The following is a 17407-nucleotide window of genomic DNA, read 5'->3' as shown; positions in this document are numbered from 1 at the left end:
ACAAAATTTGGCAGCTAATTAAATGATGGAAATATAATCAGGGGTAACAAAGCTCCATTGAACCAGCATATGATTGGATATACATATATATCTTTTTACCATTTATTTGGTTGCTTATCTATTTTTACATGTATTGATGTGCATGTGTAACCATATAACTATTTGACGAAGACCAAAAATAATTATGCTAAAATTAATAAAGAATTTTACCATTTTTTCAAGCATCCTTTTTTTTGTTCATTTCCTTACTGTCAATTGTATTAATAGTTCGTATTACCACTCAAGAATATGCAAGATAAAATCAATTAATCATTCTAAACCTATAATTTATAAAATATTAAAATCTGCCCATTTTATAAGAGTTCCTATAAAAAGTATACCCATAAATAAAAAATCGAATAAAAAATCGAACAAAAAATTGAATGAAAAATTGAATGAAAAATCAATTTTGTCTAACACAGAACAAAATGACAGCGACTTAGATATCGAACTTGAGGTATATAATTTTTTTTTTTTTTTTTTTTTTTTTTTTTAATTTTTACACACATAATATATGTATAATTTTTTCCATTCATAATTTTAAAAAAATTCAGAATTTAATGAAAGATATAGAAGATGGAAAGCTGGGAAATGAGTCGCTAAAGTTGTATAGAGAAATTGAGGTAACATTTAAATATGTGCATGTGTATGTTATGTGTATGTATTTATGCTTATTTTTTCATTTGTTGTGAGATATCATTACCTTCATTTTGACGTTAGAAAAATGCTGCCATAAAAGAGGAACAAACAAAACAAATCGAAGAACAGATAAATCAAATGGAACAAATGAAATCAATAAATGAACATAATGTTGAAGATGTAATAAATAATACTGACAATGATTTAAAAACATGTGTTAGAAAGGCATTTTATAATACAGGGGTTAATGAAAATGATAATATGAATGTTAAGAAAGAATATAGTAATATTAATAAAATAGAAAAAACATTTGATGAAATTGATGATATAAATAGTCCAAATGAAAATCTTAATATAAATGATATATATAAAAAAATAAATTCTATGAAAGATGATGATTATAAATCAGTTCCCTTTAAAGACACTGCAAAGGAAATAATGAAGGTAATAAAAAAAAATAATAATAATAATATGCCTATAAATATATAAACATATTTATGTCTACATTGGTTATTTAATTAATTCATAGTATAAGGGTATGTTACATATGCCATATGAAATGGGAACCCTTTTAAATAATACTAAGTAAGATTAAAAAGTTATCATATTTATTTTTGTAACATTTCGTCTTATACTATTAAATATTATACACACATTCGTAAATGTATTGATTATTTATTTTTTAATGGACCTATATCGATTTTAGGTTTGATTGGAGAGAATCATTAGATCATATTGAATTAAATATTCCTATTTTTGATGGTAAAAAAAATAGAATATATTAATTTATTCCCACTTTACTTTTTATATACTTACGAGCAACTATTTCTAGTTTAATTTTTTTTTTTTTTTTTCATTATATTCGTGTATTTATTGTACATATAAACAAAATATTGAATGCACACACAAATATGAATATACACATTCTACGCATTACAACTTTTTTATACGCGTTACATTTTTTTATCACATTCTAATTAAAGAAACAAATCAAGAAGATATTTTATTTCAAATAAAAAATGATTATATAAAGTTAGAAATAATGGTGAATGGAGAAAAAATTATTTTATTAGATCATAAAGTAAGACATAAAAAATTCGTAAAATATTTAATATTTGATAAATCGTTATTTTGCTAATAAGAATAAAATAATACATATGTATATACATGAATAATTATTTTGATATTTACATAAATTAATTTTATTTTTCATTTTTGCAGTTATGTGGAAAAATATGCTGTGATGATGCATATTGGGTTATAACAAAAGATTATAAAATAAATGAAAAACATATTCATTTAGTTCTCTCGAAAGTGGATCGTTTTAAATATATTTGGGAAAAACTATTTCAAGATTTATAATAAATCTACTTTTTTATAATTTTTTTAATTCATTTCATTGAGCATAGAAATATAAACTATATGTAATATTTTATTTTAACCGCATTTGTAAATATTTATTTTATAGACGCTATTATTTTAGCATAATAATTCCTAATTTGTATGTCAATATTTTAAAAGCGTTTAGTCGACAAAATAGCGGTTAATGCGAATTACCGAAAAATAAAAAAAAAATAAAAATAAAACTATAATAATATATTAGCGCACCCAATAGTCATGGGTGTGAACAAACAAAACGGAAATATTTTCGAATCAAGAAGAGCTCGGATTATCACTTAATATATCAGCAAGCTGATCATCCAAATAATTATCATAGTCAAATATCCGTTTGTTTTTAAATTTATCATTTTGTTTTTTATTTCTTCCATCAAGTTTAGTAGAATTTTTATCCTTATTCACTTCCATTTTAAGCCAATCTAAAGTATCGATATAAGGAGGGGGGGTTTCTTGTAATGGTAACATTATATTTGAATGTTTTGGAAAATTTCCTGGGTCTATAAGAGCCTGAGTAAATGGATTTTGAACATTTTTTTCATCCATTTTGAATCCATTTTGATCAGTATTAACATTATTATTTTTTGTGTTTAATTCTTCATCAATATTAACTATAGGTGGGCCACCTTCCATTTTTTGTTTAGTTTGTAAATATTTATATCTATCAATGAAAGGCCATAATTTTTTAATTTCTCGATCTTCTTGATCACATGGAAAATCTGTATCATTGATTATCATTTCTCTAAATTTTTTTAAAATTTTTTTAATATTTTTAATACCATATAATAGAACATTTTTTGGTAACATTCTTGGATCAGTCCAAATTTCAACAACTAACATTTGCTTAGGATCTGTAAATTCACATCTATCTTCACACCAATATTTTGTTGCAATTTTATGAACAGTGGTTCGAACCATTCTACAAGGACTAAAACTAGCAGTTAATGGTGTATAATTATTATTTACAACTTCTTTTATTTGTCTTTTTTTCATACATTCATTATCTGATCCTATTTCTCTTTTATATAAACCTTTATCATATGTTATCCAATGTCCTTTACCATATTCAATTTTAATAGAAATATCAATGTATCCATTTTCTTTTATTGTACATATATATTGTTCTTTATTTACAACTTTTAAATGAGATGGTAATGGGATCATTCCAGCAACTAACATTAAAGGTCCTTTAAAAATTAAACGAATATTTGTTTCTATATTTATTTCTTTACTATATATACAAACATCAGATAAATTTAAAGCAATTTCAAGTAAATCTTCTTGTGTATTTTCAATTTTTGTATCTTCATTCATATTATGTATTTTTATACCTACTATAGCATAACCATATATTTGACTTTGACATACATATTTAATTAATGAACCAAATGTATGTCCATCTGTTATATTTAATGGACCTATATAAAATTTTTGATATAATCGTCCATTTTGTGGATATATTAATACATCTGTTGCTTCTTCAATTTTAATATCATTAGGCCCAAAATCATATTTATCAATAAAATGTTCTTTATGTATATTCGAATTTATAACACTTTCTTTATCCTCATTTTCATAATTATCATTTTCATAATTATCATTTTGGCCCAAATCGAAATGTATACTTGCATCTCCACCATTGTTACTACTATTGTTACTACTATTTTCTTTCAACATTTTTAACCTTTTTTTTCTTTCTTCATTTTTTTTATAAATATCTCCATAATTTCCAAAATAATTTGCATCACCATAACTCAACCCTCCTCTATCTCGACCCACACTAAATCGAGGATAAAAAAGAAAAGGATGAATTTTGTGATATGGTTCATCCTCATTTACATTTATTTTATTAAAATAATCGAATAATTTTTTATATATAGGATAATGATTTACATTAAAATCAATTGCTCTAAAACTTCCCCAATATTCTATTGGCATTCTTTTCATTTTGGGTTCCACAATTGGTCTTATTGTTTTTATTTCATATTCTGTATTCTCATTATTATCATATCCTATCTCATCTTTCCATTCTCCTCTATTAAGTAAGATCCAATTTTTCCATGTATATAATTCTCCTTCAAAAAATCCTTTTTTTTTTAAGTATAAAAAATCGTGTATACTTATTAAGGTATTGTCATTTTGCTTATGATTATTTTCTGATAGTTTTTTTAAAAATTGCATAAAAAAATAATAATAATTGTGTATTTTTAAATTATCATTTTTATATTTATAATCCAAAATAACATTTGTTAATCCATCTGGTGTTCTAAATGCATCTTTTGGAAATTTAGGTTCATAACCACTTGTTTTGTTGTTTTTTATTTGTTCAATATAAGTTTCAATTTCTTCTTTTGTTATTTGGTACTTTTTTATGAAATTTGTTTTTTGAAACACTTTATATTCCTCATTTATATCAGGACTATTATTATTATTATTGTTGTTATCCTTATTGTTTCCTAGGATTTGTTTTGCGCCATTTTTTGAGGTGTGATATTTTCTGATTGTATAAAAAAGTTTTTCTGAACAATTTTGCTTTTTTTTATTTAATCCATTTTCAAAAAATATATTCTTTTTATTGCTTGGGATATAAAATAAGTTTTTAACTTTTAAACATTTATTATATGTAAAAAGTATTGTTAATACCCATATTGAAATAGTAATAAGTCGCATTATTTAATTGGCGCTCTTCTCTTTTTCCTTTTTTAATGGTACAAAATTATATATGTATAAATATATATAAACACAAAAAAAACATTTTCTCTTTAGTTTTTAAAAAAAAAAAAAAAAAAAAAAAAAAAACCCTATTTCATATTCGATTAAAGAGTAAATTTTACTAAGTATAATATACACATACACATGGGTATCGCTTATGCTCATGCAATATGCGAACAAATACTTTGAAATTTTAGTGTGGAAAATGCATATGTGACCTTTTTTCAAGTTTAAATCCGAAAAAAAAACGATAAAAAAACGATAAAAAAACGATAAAAAAATGATAAAAAAACGATAAAAAAGAAGATGGTATATAAATTATATTAGGATGTATTATATATTTTTTGTAAATGTTATAGAAATGTCTTTGATCATTACATGTTTCATACACAACTTATTATAAAAAATTGAACAATCAAACGAATAAATAAATTTAGAGGTTTTTAGTTAATGGGGAAGTTTATCTTTTAATTTTGGTGAAACACCGAGATTAAAACATATCTGACAATTTATGTTTCTAAAGATTATGATGTCCATTTATTTGTATTAGCTAATGTTATTTTTTGTGACAACGTCTAACATTAGAATTATTATATTTGTGGAATCCTCATTTTATATTTTGCTCAAAAATGTTCGTCATGTATAATCTTTAATTTTAGCATTTGCTTTGTTTTAAATTTTTTCTTATTTAAAGTTTGTATGCGTTTTTTTTTCCATTTATTTTGCAAATAATATATAAAAAATATAAACAAAATATAAATTTCAATTTACAATGCATTCAGTGTAATTGGCATAAATCATAGTGTAAATGTGGAAAAAAATTATTTTTTTTATGTGTATTAAATTTTGCATTATTATAAAAAAAGAAGAAAATAAAACATTTTCCCCATATGGAATACTTATTTAGCTATTTGTTTTTGTTTTTATTTTTATTTTCATTTTCACTTTCATTTTCATTTTCACTTTCACTTTCATTTTCATTTTCACTTTCATTTTCATTATTCTTTACATTTTTAGAAAAATGAAAGTTATACTATAAAGAGAATAATGGGAAATATTAAGTTTTTTTTTTTAAATATTTTATCTGTGCGTTGCATCGAAAAGATCCACGTAGCCCAAATTTAATTATTATATTTATTTATGTTTATTTATGTATATATATATATATATATTGGGGATGTGATTAACTGTGTATGTGTATGTGTATGTGCATGAATAAAGGGTAGGAAAATTATAAACCTTGAATGCAGACAATGAAATTAAGTGCTAAAAAAACAAATCTTTATTTATTTTCGTAACATTCGTTTTCTTTGAGACAACAAATGAATTGTTATTTTCTCAAGATAGTAAAATAAAATTAATTGACAAAACAAAATGAAGTACATAAATTTATTAATACCGTTTTTTATTTTAATAAATTTTTATTATACGGGTCAGGATAATTTAGGGAAAAAAGAAATAGTGTCTATAAATATGGACACTTTTAATCAAATTTTAGAGGATGAAGATCAAATTACATTATTAATAGTATATACCCATTGGTGTCAAAGATCTATTTTACTTCTTGAAAATTTAGAAAATATATCAAGTATATTAATGTATGATAGTAATATAAATATATCAAAAATAAATGTTGCTATCAATCATGAAATAATACATATATTTGATGTATATAGTTACCCTTCCTTATTTTTAATAAAAAAAAAACAAGTATATAAATATATCGGTTTAAATAATGTACAAAGCATATTATTATGGGTACAAGAATACTTAGATGAAAGTATATATGAAATAAAAAATAAAGAGAAATTAGTTTTATTTTTAGAATTAAAAGAATATAATATATCTACTATATTTTTTATAATAAAAGAAAAAAAATATTATAATATGATCAATGATTTAATTTCTATATGTAAATTAATAGAAAATACATTTTGTTTTTATATTAAAGACAATGATTTAATTTCATTTTTTGAAAATGCTTTTGTTGCAAAAAGTGATAACTTAAATATAACTGAAATTAAAGAAAAAGAAATATATGGAATTTTATATAAAAATGATTTTTTTGATAAATATTTTTATCCTTTTAATAATTCATTAAATATATTATATGAAAATGAGTCTAGTGCGGATGATAAACTAAATGCATTAGCAAAATGGATAAACGAAAAAAGTGAACCTTTAGTTATTCGTTTTTCGGAATATTATTTTTCGACTTTATTTTCACCCGAAACAATTGCATTATTTATATTTTATAATGATATTAATGAGTTAAATAAAACCGATATTATTAAGTGTGCAAAAAAACATAAAATGGTTACTTTTGCTATTTCTGGGAATGTAGAAGTATATGAAAAGCGGTTATTGTCTGATCTCCTTATTGATGATGTACAAAAACCGATTATGAGAATTACCCAATTTAAAAATGATATAGAAATTCCTTACAAGTACAAGCCTTTGTCGGATGAGGTCGAGATAAACGAAAAGGTAATGCACCCGAGAATTAATAAGCAAATAACCAAATGCATAAGAAAATGATGGAAAAATGGATGGGAAAATTAATATGTGATACATATTTTTGCTTTTTCATTTTACGCTATGTATTCAATAAATTTATGACTTCATTTGATGGGGCCTTTTCTTATCCTCATATGTGATGAAAAAATACATGAATGTGTTTGCCTCGTCAAACTTATATGCGCATAAATTGTACACATATACACACATACACATATATATACATATGCACATTTTTTCCTTTAGACAATTGACCAGTTTATTAATGAATTTCTAACGGATAATAAATACTTTTACAAAAAAAGTGAGCGTATTTTACCAGACGAATATAATAATGGATATGTGAAAATAATAGTAGCAGACAATTACGATGAACATATATTTAATAATGATAAAAATGTTGTAGTTCTATATTATGCACCTTGGTGTGGGCATTGCCATAAATTTGACCCAATCTATAGAAGAATAGGAAAAAGATTAAAATTGTATATAAATCAAAATGAAGATTATAAAGATGATGTTATAATTAGTAAAATTGATGCAGCTAATAATGAAATATATAATGTTCCCATTGGTATGTACAAATATGTATTAAAAATTTTGTTTATTTGACATATTCTATAAAATGAAAAATATAACAAAATGAAGTAATACACCTCAACTACTCCATTTTAATATGTATCTATATTTTTTTTTTTTTTTATTAGAGGGATATCCAACCATTTATTTGTATGAAAAATCTAATAAAAGAATTCCTATAATGTATACTGAAGAGAAAACTGAAGAAAACCTTATTTCTTGGATTTGTCGAATGGTATAAAAAGATAGGAAAAATTAATATGGTCTATATTTATATTTTTATTTCCTCTTAAAAATTTATAGAAAAAAAAATATGCTTTAAAATAAGCTAAAAAATATAGTACAATTAATTTGTGTTTATATGTTCCTCATTACAACTAAATTACGATAATTTTATTTTTTTAGACAAACACAAATATAAATATTGAGAAATTTCTTTCCATAAATTTAGATGATGAAAAGCTTTTTGAGAATTACGAAGAATTATAGATTATTAATAATTTAGCCAAGTTTTATATTTTCAATGGATTGCTAAATATTTATATCTGTATTTTTTTTTTTTTTATGTTTTTTTTTGAGTATGTATAAAGTTCCCTCCGATTTTATATTTTTGCATTTGCACACATATAAATTGAAAGTCATTTTTTGCTGTTATTTTGTATTAAAATATTTTTTCCTAGTAAATTTTATTATTAGTTTATTTGTTAAAATATTTAGTATTTTTTCATTTTATTTTTTTTCGTATCCTTATATATGTTTTTATAGTTAATGCTATATAAATTTCCGTATTTTAAACATGATCGATTAAAAATTTTTCCACATTTTTTTTTAACAGCAATAATTAATGCAATGGATTATTATAAGTTCCATATACTTATATATAATCGCATACATATATATTTCGAACATTTGAAGATAGAAATGCATCATTAGATTTGTGCCAAATTTTATTTGCATATACACATGCGTTGATAATTAATTTATAAAAATAAAATTACAACTCTCTTAAAAATGTCTCAATGTGTGTGGGAATTAGTGAGCATAGAAAAATCATTTATAAAAGAACGTGATAATTGTGATATTTATTTAAATGAAAATTCACATGTTTCAAAATGTCACAATTTTAATGATACATATGTAAGGACAGAAAGAGTAGATTATGATTACTCAGAAGAATTGTCAAAAAATTCAATAAAAAAAAATGAAAAAAATAAATTAAAATTTGAAAAAATTATGAACAAATTTTTTATTTCTGATATTTCTAAATATGTAAGGGCTTACGTCAAAAAAAATGATAGTAATATACGTAATGAAATAGGTAATTATTTATCCCCTGTAAATAAATAGGTTGATACATAGAAATAAAGTAATATATAAACGAAAAAATTTCTTATTTTTTTTCTATTTTTTAAGGAATAACAACAAACATAAAAACAAAATCAGAAGATGAACAATATTGGATAAATAGCTATATATACAATTTTATAAGTCATTGTTTGACTGTCTACTATGACTGTAAGCATTATATTGTCATTACACGATGTAATAATTTAATACAAAAACTAACTGGAACAGGTACATAAAAAACAATAGAATACAAATAAAATAAAATAAATATTAAAAAATAATTATAATTGACATAAAAAACGACACCTTTGTTGTAGGTGAAGGATATTACGGAATTTATTTTACAAACGGAAAAAAAATTGGAGGATTGGAAAATTTGTTTATAAACATAAAACAGGTAAAACATATCAGCTATACTATTATGAAGACATTACATACAAAAGCAGAATCAGAAAAGTCTATTTCAAATAATGATGAATCTTGTAGCTTCATAAATTTGCTTTAAAGGGTATCTTTTTTTTCTTACAAATATCTGAGACAATCTCATTTTATTAATTTGTATTAAAATGGTATGAATAAAACAAAAACAAAAAAAACAAAACAAAACACAAATGTATAATTTAATTTTTGACCCTTTTTGGATAAATATGTTCCATCCAACTTGTATATGACAAAAAATTATGATTTTTCATTTATTGTAATAAACTTATTGATTCTTTAAATAAATAAAAAATTTTTGATAAATAATTTATAAAATCTTTAAATAAAAATTCAACGTCTTTATCAACTTCACCAAAAAATGTACTATTTATTAATTCTTTTCTTATCATTAATTTTAATTTTTGATTTTCTATATCCCTAAAATATTGACTAAAATGCATATAACATTTGAAAAATTCAATGCAAAAAATAGCAGTGATATTGCGGGTTTTGTTACATTTCATGGAATTAACTTTAAGCGCTTTATATACCTTTAAAAAAAAAAAAAATAATAAATGTATATATGTAAATTTGGGTATGAATATCCATAATATTACTTAAAAAATGAAGAGAATAAATGTATATATATAATTAATTTTTTTTTTTTACCAAAAATATTTGTTTACACACCAAGTAATTTAAATATTTGGCATGTTGTAATGATTTAACAGGGACTAAAAGGTGTAGTATTATATTTACAACAATATAGAATATATCATTTTCGGAACATTTATTATTTTTGATAGAATTTATTATAAGACTAAAAGAGTTTATGTCAACAAAATGATAAGAAAAATAACAATTATTCTTAAAACATATATTGAAGAAATTTATTTTATTTTGATAATCTATCTCTATAGTTGTTGTTTTACATTCCTCATTGTTTTCATTCCACAATAAATATAGATCTACTAAAGTTGATTTTTTTGTAATTAGTATTTTATAAGTTTTATTATTAAATTTAAAAATAAATGGTATTTTAAATAAATTATTCGTTTCTTTAATTTTTTGAGCATAATTATCATAATAATAATGCTTTTGACGAATTAATAATTTATTTTTATTCTTAATATATTTTATAAATAATTTCGGAGGACCAACTATATTTATATAGTTTTTCAAAATATTATTTAAACACTTGATTTTTTTTATATACTTTATGTTTATATTTTTTTTTATATACTTAATATTTAAAGTAGTAAAATATAATTTTTCTTTTTGTCTCATTATTCTAATATCCTCAAATATTGTATTACATTTTTTTACAGAAATATCTTTACAATTTAAATGAAATTTACTGATTTGATTACAATAAATTTTATAGAGCTTTTTAAAAGACAATTTTAAAAATGGTGAATAGAAATTCTGGAAAAAGACATATTTATTATTATATCTTGGTAATTTTTTTTTGTATTTTATTTTAATTTTAAAAAATTTGGATAATTTATTTTTATAAACTGGTGTACATGATTGAAAGAAATTGTTTATTCTTTTATTTTGATTATTTATAATCTTTATTTTCTTCTTATAATTAAAAAAAAATGGCTTAATACGAAAAATAAAATAAAAAAAATTAATAAATGTAAACAATTTTTTCTTATTTATATAATGGTTGTAAAAATTATAATATAACAATTTTATGATTATGCTAAAATATGGTGTGCATAAAATAGTAATAATTTTAAAAATATTCATTCCTTTATTGTATGTAAGAGGGTTATAAAAATGATGAATATCTCTTTCGTAAAATGTGGATTTTTTAAAACTGTTTATATTGTATTTATAATTTGAGTTGTAATTATTACCCATTTTTTGTTTGTTTTTTTTAATTTTATTATTTTTATACACACTACTATTTGAGGGTTGTAAAGTGTGATTATATATATTAAGTGTGTCTATAATAAGAATATAAAAATAATATTGAAGAATATTATAAATTTGTAGCAATGAGTTAGAGTAATTTATACATGTGTGTGTATATATATATGTTTTTATTTTTTTAAAAATTAATTTAGTATATATTAATTCATAAAATCTAGTTAACCCTTCTTTACACCATAAATATTTTTCGTCTTTAATGTATATGCAATTTCCCCATAATATATGAAAAATTTCATGAACAATAATTTTTATGACTGATAATATTTTATAAAAATTATTATTACTTAGATTTATCTTAATAAATGTAGATAGAAATGTAAGACAATTGTGATTTTCTTCACCTACATATTTATATTTATTTAAAATTATAAATTGCAAAAAATTATTGTCTATTATTTTTTTTTTTAAACAAATATTTATTTTCATAAGAATTAGTAATACACTTTTCAATATATTTATAAAAAAGCTGTATTCATTTTGTTTATTTTCATTATTTTTTTCAATATATATATAAATAGGTATTCCTTTAATTTTTAAATGTACTTTATTATATAGACCTACAAATAAACAAAAGGTGTAATTTAAAATTTTATTTTTTGTTTTAAAAAATTCGTAGGTTATATATCCTTTCTCTTTTTTTGTATTTATTCTATGTTCAATGTTACGATTATTATTGTTATGTAGGCATAATGCATATTTTATTTTGGTTATTTTGGTTATTTTTTGGGGTCCTTTTTCTCTTTTCTTTATCTTTTTCACATTTGGTAAAATATTATGCATTACTTGGGAAGGTAATGCTACTGTCTTATCCCAATGCTCTAAATGACATTTTTTATGTAAAGAAAAAGAAAAATAATTTTTCCATATTTTTTTATTACTGTAATAGACTTTTTTTAATTTGCTGTTACTTATGACCAAATGTGAGGGATTTATAATATCAATATCGTATTTTTTTTTCGTGTTATTTTTGCAAGATTTGCTTAAATTTGTTAAGCTCAAATTAAAATAATTTTTTGTTTCCTCGCTACTATTTTCTAAATGTTTATAAAAATGTAAATATTTTTCAACACATTTGGTTTTATTATTTAAAGTAACTTGAAATGATACATACAATTTAAATTTTATTTTATGGATGTTATAATTTAGACATGGAAATATTGTAGGAAGGTAAAATAATTCACAAAATGTGTTTATGTAACTATAATTATTGTTATGTTTAAATTTTAATCCATTAAACTCAAATCGTACCAATTTATAATTTTTTCGAAAATAAAAATAATTCCACGTAGTTTTAAAACTTGAGCATTTTACTATATACTTTTTTTTTTTTTTTTTTTTTTTGAGATTATGTATATCAGTAGTAATTAATTTTATTTCCTCATTTATATTTTTTTTCGATTCGGAAACATATATACCTTCAATTTTTTCTTCTACACTTTCGTAATAAAAGTAAACTATAAGTCTATATAATCCTTTTAAATTCAAATAATTGGAAAAAATTGTATAAAAACAATTGTCTCCTTTCTTTATATACTTTTTCTTTATTTCATTTACATATTTCAATGGATAAATAAGATAAATTTTCAAAATTTTAATATATTTGTCGTTAAAATATAATTTGATTTTTTTCCCCTTATTTGAGGTTTTTAAAAAATATATTTCACAATATCCATAATATTTTAAGCTAGGTTTCAAACTAAGGATAAGCATATACACTTTGTTCCTGCAACGAAAAAAGCAAATAAATTAATAAAGTGAAGAGCATAAGTAGGATATATATGTACATATATATACATATATTTATAATACGCAACGGTAAGAGCAGTGTGAAGTAGCTATGCTGCTTTAAAGCTTTTACATAGCATTTCGCATTTCACATTTCTCTATTTCACACTTTTACATTATTCTACATGTTTTTTATGTCAGTTTCTTAATTTTTTTTATATACATTAAAGGTTTAACTCTCCCATTGGAGTGGTTGCACTTTTTTAAGTGATACAAATGTTTATTTGTTTTCATTATTTATAGTTAAACTCAAAAAATGAAAATGATAAATATGGGGATAGTGAATTCCATGAAAAAAATACTAAATATATGTGACATTAAAAATTAAAGAAACGGCAAAGAGAAAAATATAAATGATATAAATGATATACATATACGAATAAATTAAAAACATATGAGTATACATCAATGTAAGTTTTAAGAAAAAAAATGTAGAAAATTAATGAAATAATAAAAGGGAATGTCATGCCTTAATTAGTTAATGTGAAAATCTTCATTACTTAAAATATGCTGAAAAAAAAGGAAAATATTTTATACAAATACATATATATATATAATATTACTTAAGTTTTAAAAATGTATACAAACATGAATTATTAATCTCACCTTCAATATTTTTAAGGGTTTAACTGCCCTAAATAAGGCGAAAAGCTATAGGGGAAAAATAAGTACATATAAAAAAATAACAATTTTTTAACATTGCTTATGTAAAAAATATAATGAATTTTAGCTAAACAACAAAATAGAAAGCATTAATATTAATTTTATAAGCTTACCATAACATATAAAACAATATCAAAAATTATGTCAAAAAAAACATATAAAAATTCATGAGGACTGTACAAGTCAATATTTGAAGGAGATAAGCATAAAACTTTGTAAATAATTAGGAAAATAGGTTTTAATATCACTACAAAAAATATTATGCGATATTTTCTAATAAAAAAAAAAAAAAATGTGTATATATTTTTAATTATAAAATTACAACTAAATTGTAGGCACAGTTAAATATGTTGTACATAGTAATATTTTGTATACATACATTTTTTTATACATTTCACCCACAAAAAAGTGGTAATTTAAAAGTTATTTCTTACTTGTAAATTTGATGCTTTGTATATAATTCAGCGACATTGAAAGATAAACCTTCTTCGGATAAACGGGCCTATGTGTGTAAATGAGAACAAATTGAAAAAAATTTATGTAAAAAAAATTAAATTTTAATATATCATACTTTATATTTTTATTCGTATTTTTTTTTTGTATGTTTCTTACTGAAAGAAATGTTGACGTAAAGTTGATCGCAATAAAAATAAATAAATAAGCAAATGTTTGTAGAATATATCGAGGTGTCTAAAAAAGGAAAAACAAAAAATGGAAAATAAATTATGTATGTATATTACAATGTATATTAGCAAAATATAAATATATTCTTATTTTTTTTACCTGAAAATTTCCTAAAAATATTTCAAATATTCCTGTGTAAAACGAAATAACCGAATAACATATCATGAATTGTATCTCTACTCTGCTCAAATGGCTCCTTACGTATATATCACCTAAAGGAAAAGAAATTAAAATAAAAATAATAAACTAATTTGTTACAACAGTAATTATAAATATTAATGCTAGCCTTATCAGCTTTGCAACGAATAAAATTGTTTACCTAGTGATACTTGCAAATATATAATAAATGAAATGATGTCTTGAATTTTTTTTAAAATATTTGCTGCCACCCTAAAAACGTAAAAATAAAAAAAAATAAAAAAATAAAAAAATAAAAAAAAAAATAAAAAAATAAAAAAAAAAATAAAAAAATAAAAAAATATAAAAAAAAATAAAAAAAATAAAAAGCATATGACTGATGAAAGACAAAAATTGTGTAGCTATTTTTTTAAATTATGAGTATGATAAAAATAATAGAAAATAATTTAAAAATTTGTGCTAGGCTTTCTTTTTGAAGTGGCATACCAGAAATATGTATACATGTATCCAGTGTCTTGTATAAAATTCACATTTTTATAATTATAATAAGTCGAAAGCAAAAAGAATAGCATATTGAGTATCATAAATAAATCTAATTTCTGTCTATATTTAATAAAAAATGGTATCAGTATTACAACTATTGTTAATAATATATATACTAAACAATGAAGTACATTAGGGATAAAAATAAAATCGTGAGATAAGTGTTTTGTTTTGTAATCATAAAAAACTATATTTCCTTTCATGTTTATTATCAATTTATTACTATTAATTAAAAATAACATATATCTATTTTTTTGTGTTATTTTTATTGTTTTTTTTATTATTCCTCGATTTATTGGATATCTTTTTACACTATTAAAATGTGAAGTAAAAATATAACTATCATCATTTTTTATTGATGGTTCCAATTTATTTTTAAGTCGAATATAATTTAACCATTGATCAGCAGTCATAAGAACTAAAAATACATTACTGGATTTATCATTTATTGTTGAATTATTATATTCGTTATGTATTGATGTTATGTCATTATTTAATTCATTTGGAACAATAGGCGTTATTCCATTTTCTTTCACTCCATTTCCTTTCACTTCATTTTCTTTCATTCCATTTTTATTTATATATTCATATTTTTCATTATCTAAAACATTTATCTTTTTGCTAAAATATTCCTTATCTACGTTAAAATGATTTAAAAGGGAAATTGAATTTTTATTTGCCTTAGCTAGTATCTCTTGATTGTTGTTTTTTTTTTTCGTTGTTTTATTTTCCTTAAAAAATATGTTCATGTCAATGTCGATTTCACCTAAAGGGAACAAATTAGTATGTATATATATATATATATGTTTATTTATTTATTATAATGAAAGTGGCGTGTTTTTTGTGTATATATAAAACTGAGAACAAACTCAGATATAGCAATTCGATTGGGATGTAGTACATATGAGATAGACATGTCATAAGTATGTATAAAATATGGATGTAATATATATGGGGATATAGAAAAAAGCATTAATGAATTATACCTTCTTCAACAGAAAAGAAATAGGAGGGTTTGAAGTTGTAATAACTTGCAGCTAACAGCTGCTCATTTTTATATAAAAAAATAAACAAGTCATCTTTATCAATTACATTTACATTCAATATATACGCTATTGATTTTTTAATACAAAAAAAATTTATTAATAAAAATAAACCTATGCTAAAAAAAAACGTTTTTAATCTCATTTTTTCATTACATTTTTATAAATAGGTATTATTTGTCATTTTAAAAGAAAAGTAGGAAAAAATAAATAATATACAATATATTTTTTTTTTTTTTTTGTAAAATTATTTTATTTAATTTTATGGTATATTGTTTTTAGTGTTTTTTTTAGCTCTCCTTTTATTCATAGTAATAATCTCAATTAAAGCATAGAAATATTTATAGGGCATAGATAATTGATTATTATAAAAATGCTAAAAGGAAGAAAATATTTAAATGCAAAAACAAAAGTGTAATTAAAAATTATTTGTGTATATATCATTGCAATATACATATGTGGTTATAGATATTGTACCCTAAAGGTTAACAATTAAATTAAGAAAAAAAAAACGGGAAAAAAATGGGAAAAAAATGGGAAAAAAATGGGAAAAAAATGGAAAAAAAAACGGAAAAAAAAACGGAAAAAAAACGGAAAAAAAAACGGAAAAAAGTGTTCTTAGCACAAAATTGTTATTTATATTGATAAAAAAATTGGAAATATATAAATATATTTTTTTAAAATATTAAAATTAGTTAATAAGAATATCAAGTTTAATGTGGTAGAAATTAATTATAAAATAAGTTAATATACACCAAAAATTGGCATAAAAAAATGAGGAAAATATATGTATATAAGGAAAACGAAGCTAACTGCCTTTTTAATAAAAATGGAGAATAAAAATCAAATAAAAGAAAAAAATATATTAAAAAAGTACATACGAAACGAAATTAAAAATTAACACAAATTAACGATAACGTGCACAGATCGCACATAACAAATAGCAAAATGAAACAAAACAA

At 21.5% G+C, this 17407-nt stretch overlaps 6 protein-coding genes across 6 annotated transcripts; 3 read left to right on the top strand and 3 right to left on the bottom strand.

The window, feature by feature from the left end:
- Positions 1 to 184: 184 nt before the first annotated feature.
- Positions 185 to 2040, top strand: PY17X_1340700 (HSP20-like chaperone, putative; the record flags this gene model as incomplete). Its single annotated transcript, XM_719471.1, has 7 exons — positions 185 to 496; positions 594 to 662; positions 760 to 1122; positions 1208 to 1263; positions 1385 to 1440; positions 1662 to 1759; positions 1900 to 2040. The coding sequence occupies 7 exons, from the start codon at positions 185 to 187 to the stop codon at positions 2038 to 2040; spliced, it is 1095 nt and encodes a 364-aa protein (XP_724564.1).
- Positions 2041 to 2331: 291 nt separating this feature from the next.
- Positions 2332 to 4743, bottom strand: PY17X_1340600 (DNA-directed RNA polymerase, alpha subunit, putative; the record flags this gene model as incomplete). Its single annotated transcript, XM_719472.1, has 1 exon — positions 2332 to 4743. One exon carries the CDS (start codon positions 4741 to 4743, stop codon positions 2332 to 2334), a length of 2412 nt encoding a protein of 803 aa, XP_724565.1.
- A 1416-nt stretch (positions 4744 to 6159) lies between these two features.
- Positions 6160 to 8370, top strand: PY17X_1340500 (protein disulfide-isomerase, putative; the record flags this gene model as incomplete). The annotated part of the gene is made up of 4 exons (XM_022957189.1): positions 6160 to 7272; positions 7549 to 7876; positions 8010 to 8116; positions 8287 to 8370. 4 exons carry the CDS (start codon positions 6160 to 6162, stop codon positions 8368 to 8370), a joined length of 1632 nt encoding a protein of 543 aa, XP_022813648.1.
- A 522-nt stretch (positions 8371 to 8892) lies between these two features.
- Positions 8893 to 9733, top strand: PY17X_1340400 (conserved Plasmodium protein, unknown function; the record flags this gene model as incomplete). The annotated part of the gene is made up of 3 exons (XM_721856.1): positions 8893 to 9199; positions 9295 to 9456; positions 9546 to 9733. The coding sequence occupies 3 exons, from the start codon at positions 8893 to 8895 to the stop codon at positions 9731 to 9733; spliced, it is 657 nt and encodes a 218-aa protein (XP_726949.1).
- A 187-nt stretch (positions 9734 to 9920) lies between these two features.
- Positions 9921 to 13608, bottom strand: PY17X_1340300 (M1-family alanyl aminopeptidase, putative; the record flags this gene model as incomplete). Its single annotated transcript, XM_022957188.1, has 3 exons — positions 9921 to 10199; positions 10318 to 13312; positions 13538 to 13608. The coding sequence occupies 3 exons, from the start codon at positions 13606 to 13608 to the stop codon at positions 9921 to 9923; spliced, it is 3345 nt and encodes a 1114-aa protein (XP_022813647.1).
- Positions 13609 to 13848: 240 nt separating this feature from the next.
- On the bottom strand, positions 13849 to 16590 carry PY17X_1340200 (conserved protein, unknown function; the record flags this gene model as incomplete). The annotated part of the gene is made up of 9 exons (XM_022957186.1): positions 13849 to 13884; positions 13981 to 14025; positions 14151 to 14310; positions 14472 to 14539; positions 14650 to 14727; positions 14821 to 14933; positions 15041 to 15111; positions 15346 to 16168; positions 16389 to 16590. The coding sequence occupies 9 exons, from the start codon at positions 16588 to 16590 to the stop codon at positions 13849 to 13851; spliced, it is 1596 nt and encodes a 531-aa protein (XP_022813646.1).
- Between the last annotated feature and the right edge of the window lie 817 nt (positions 16591 to 17407).

This window comes from Plasmodium yoelii (genome assembly GCF_900002385.2).
Source record: "Plasmodium yoelii strain 17X genome assembly, chromosome: 13".
In the NCBI taxonomy this organism is placed as follows: Eukaryota; Apicomplexa; class Aconoidasida; order Haemosporida; family Plasmodiidae; genus Plasmodium; species Plasmodium yoelii.
This window is presented reverse-complemented; position numbering and strand designations above follow the sequence as displayed.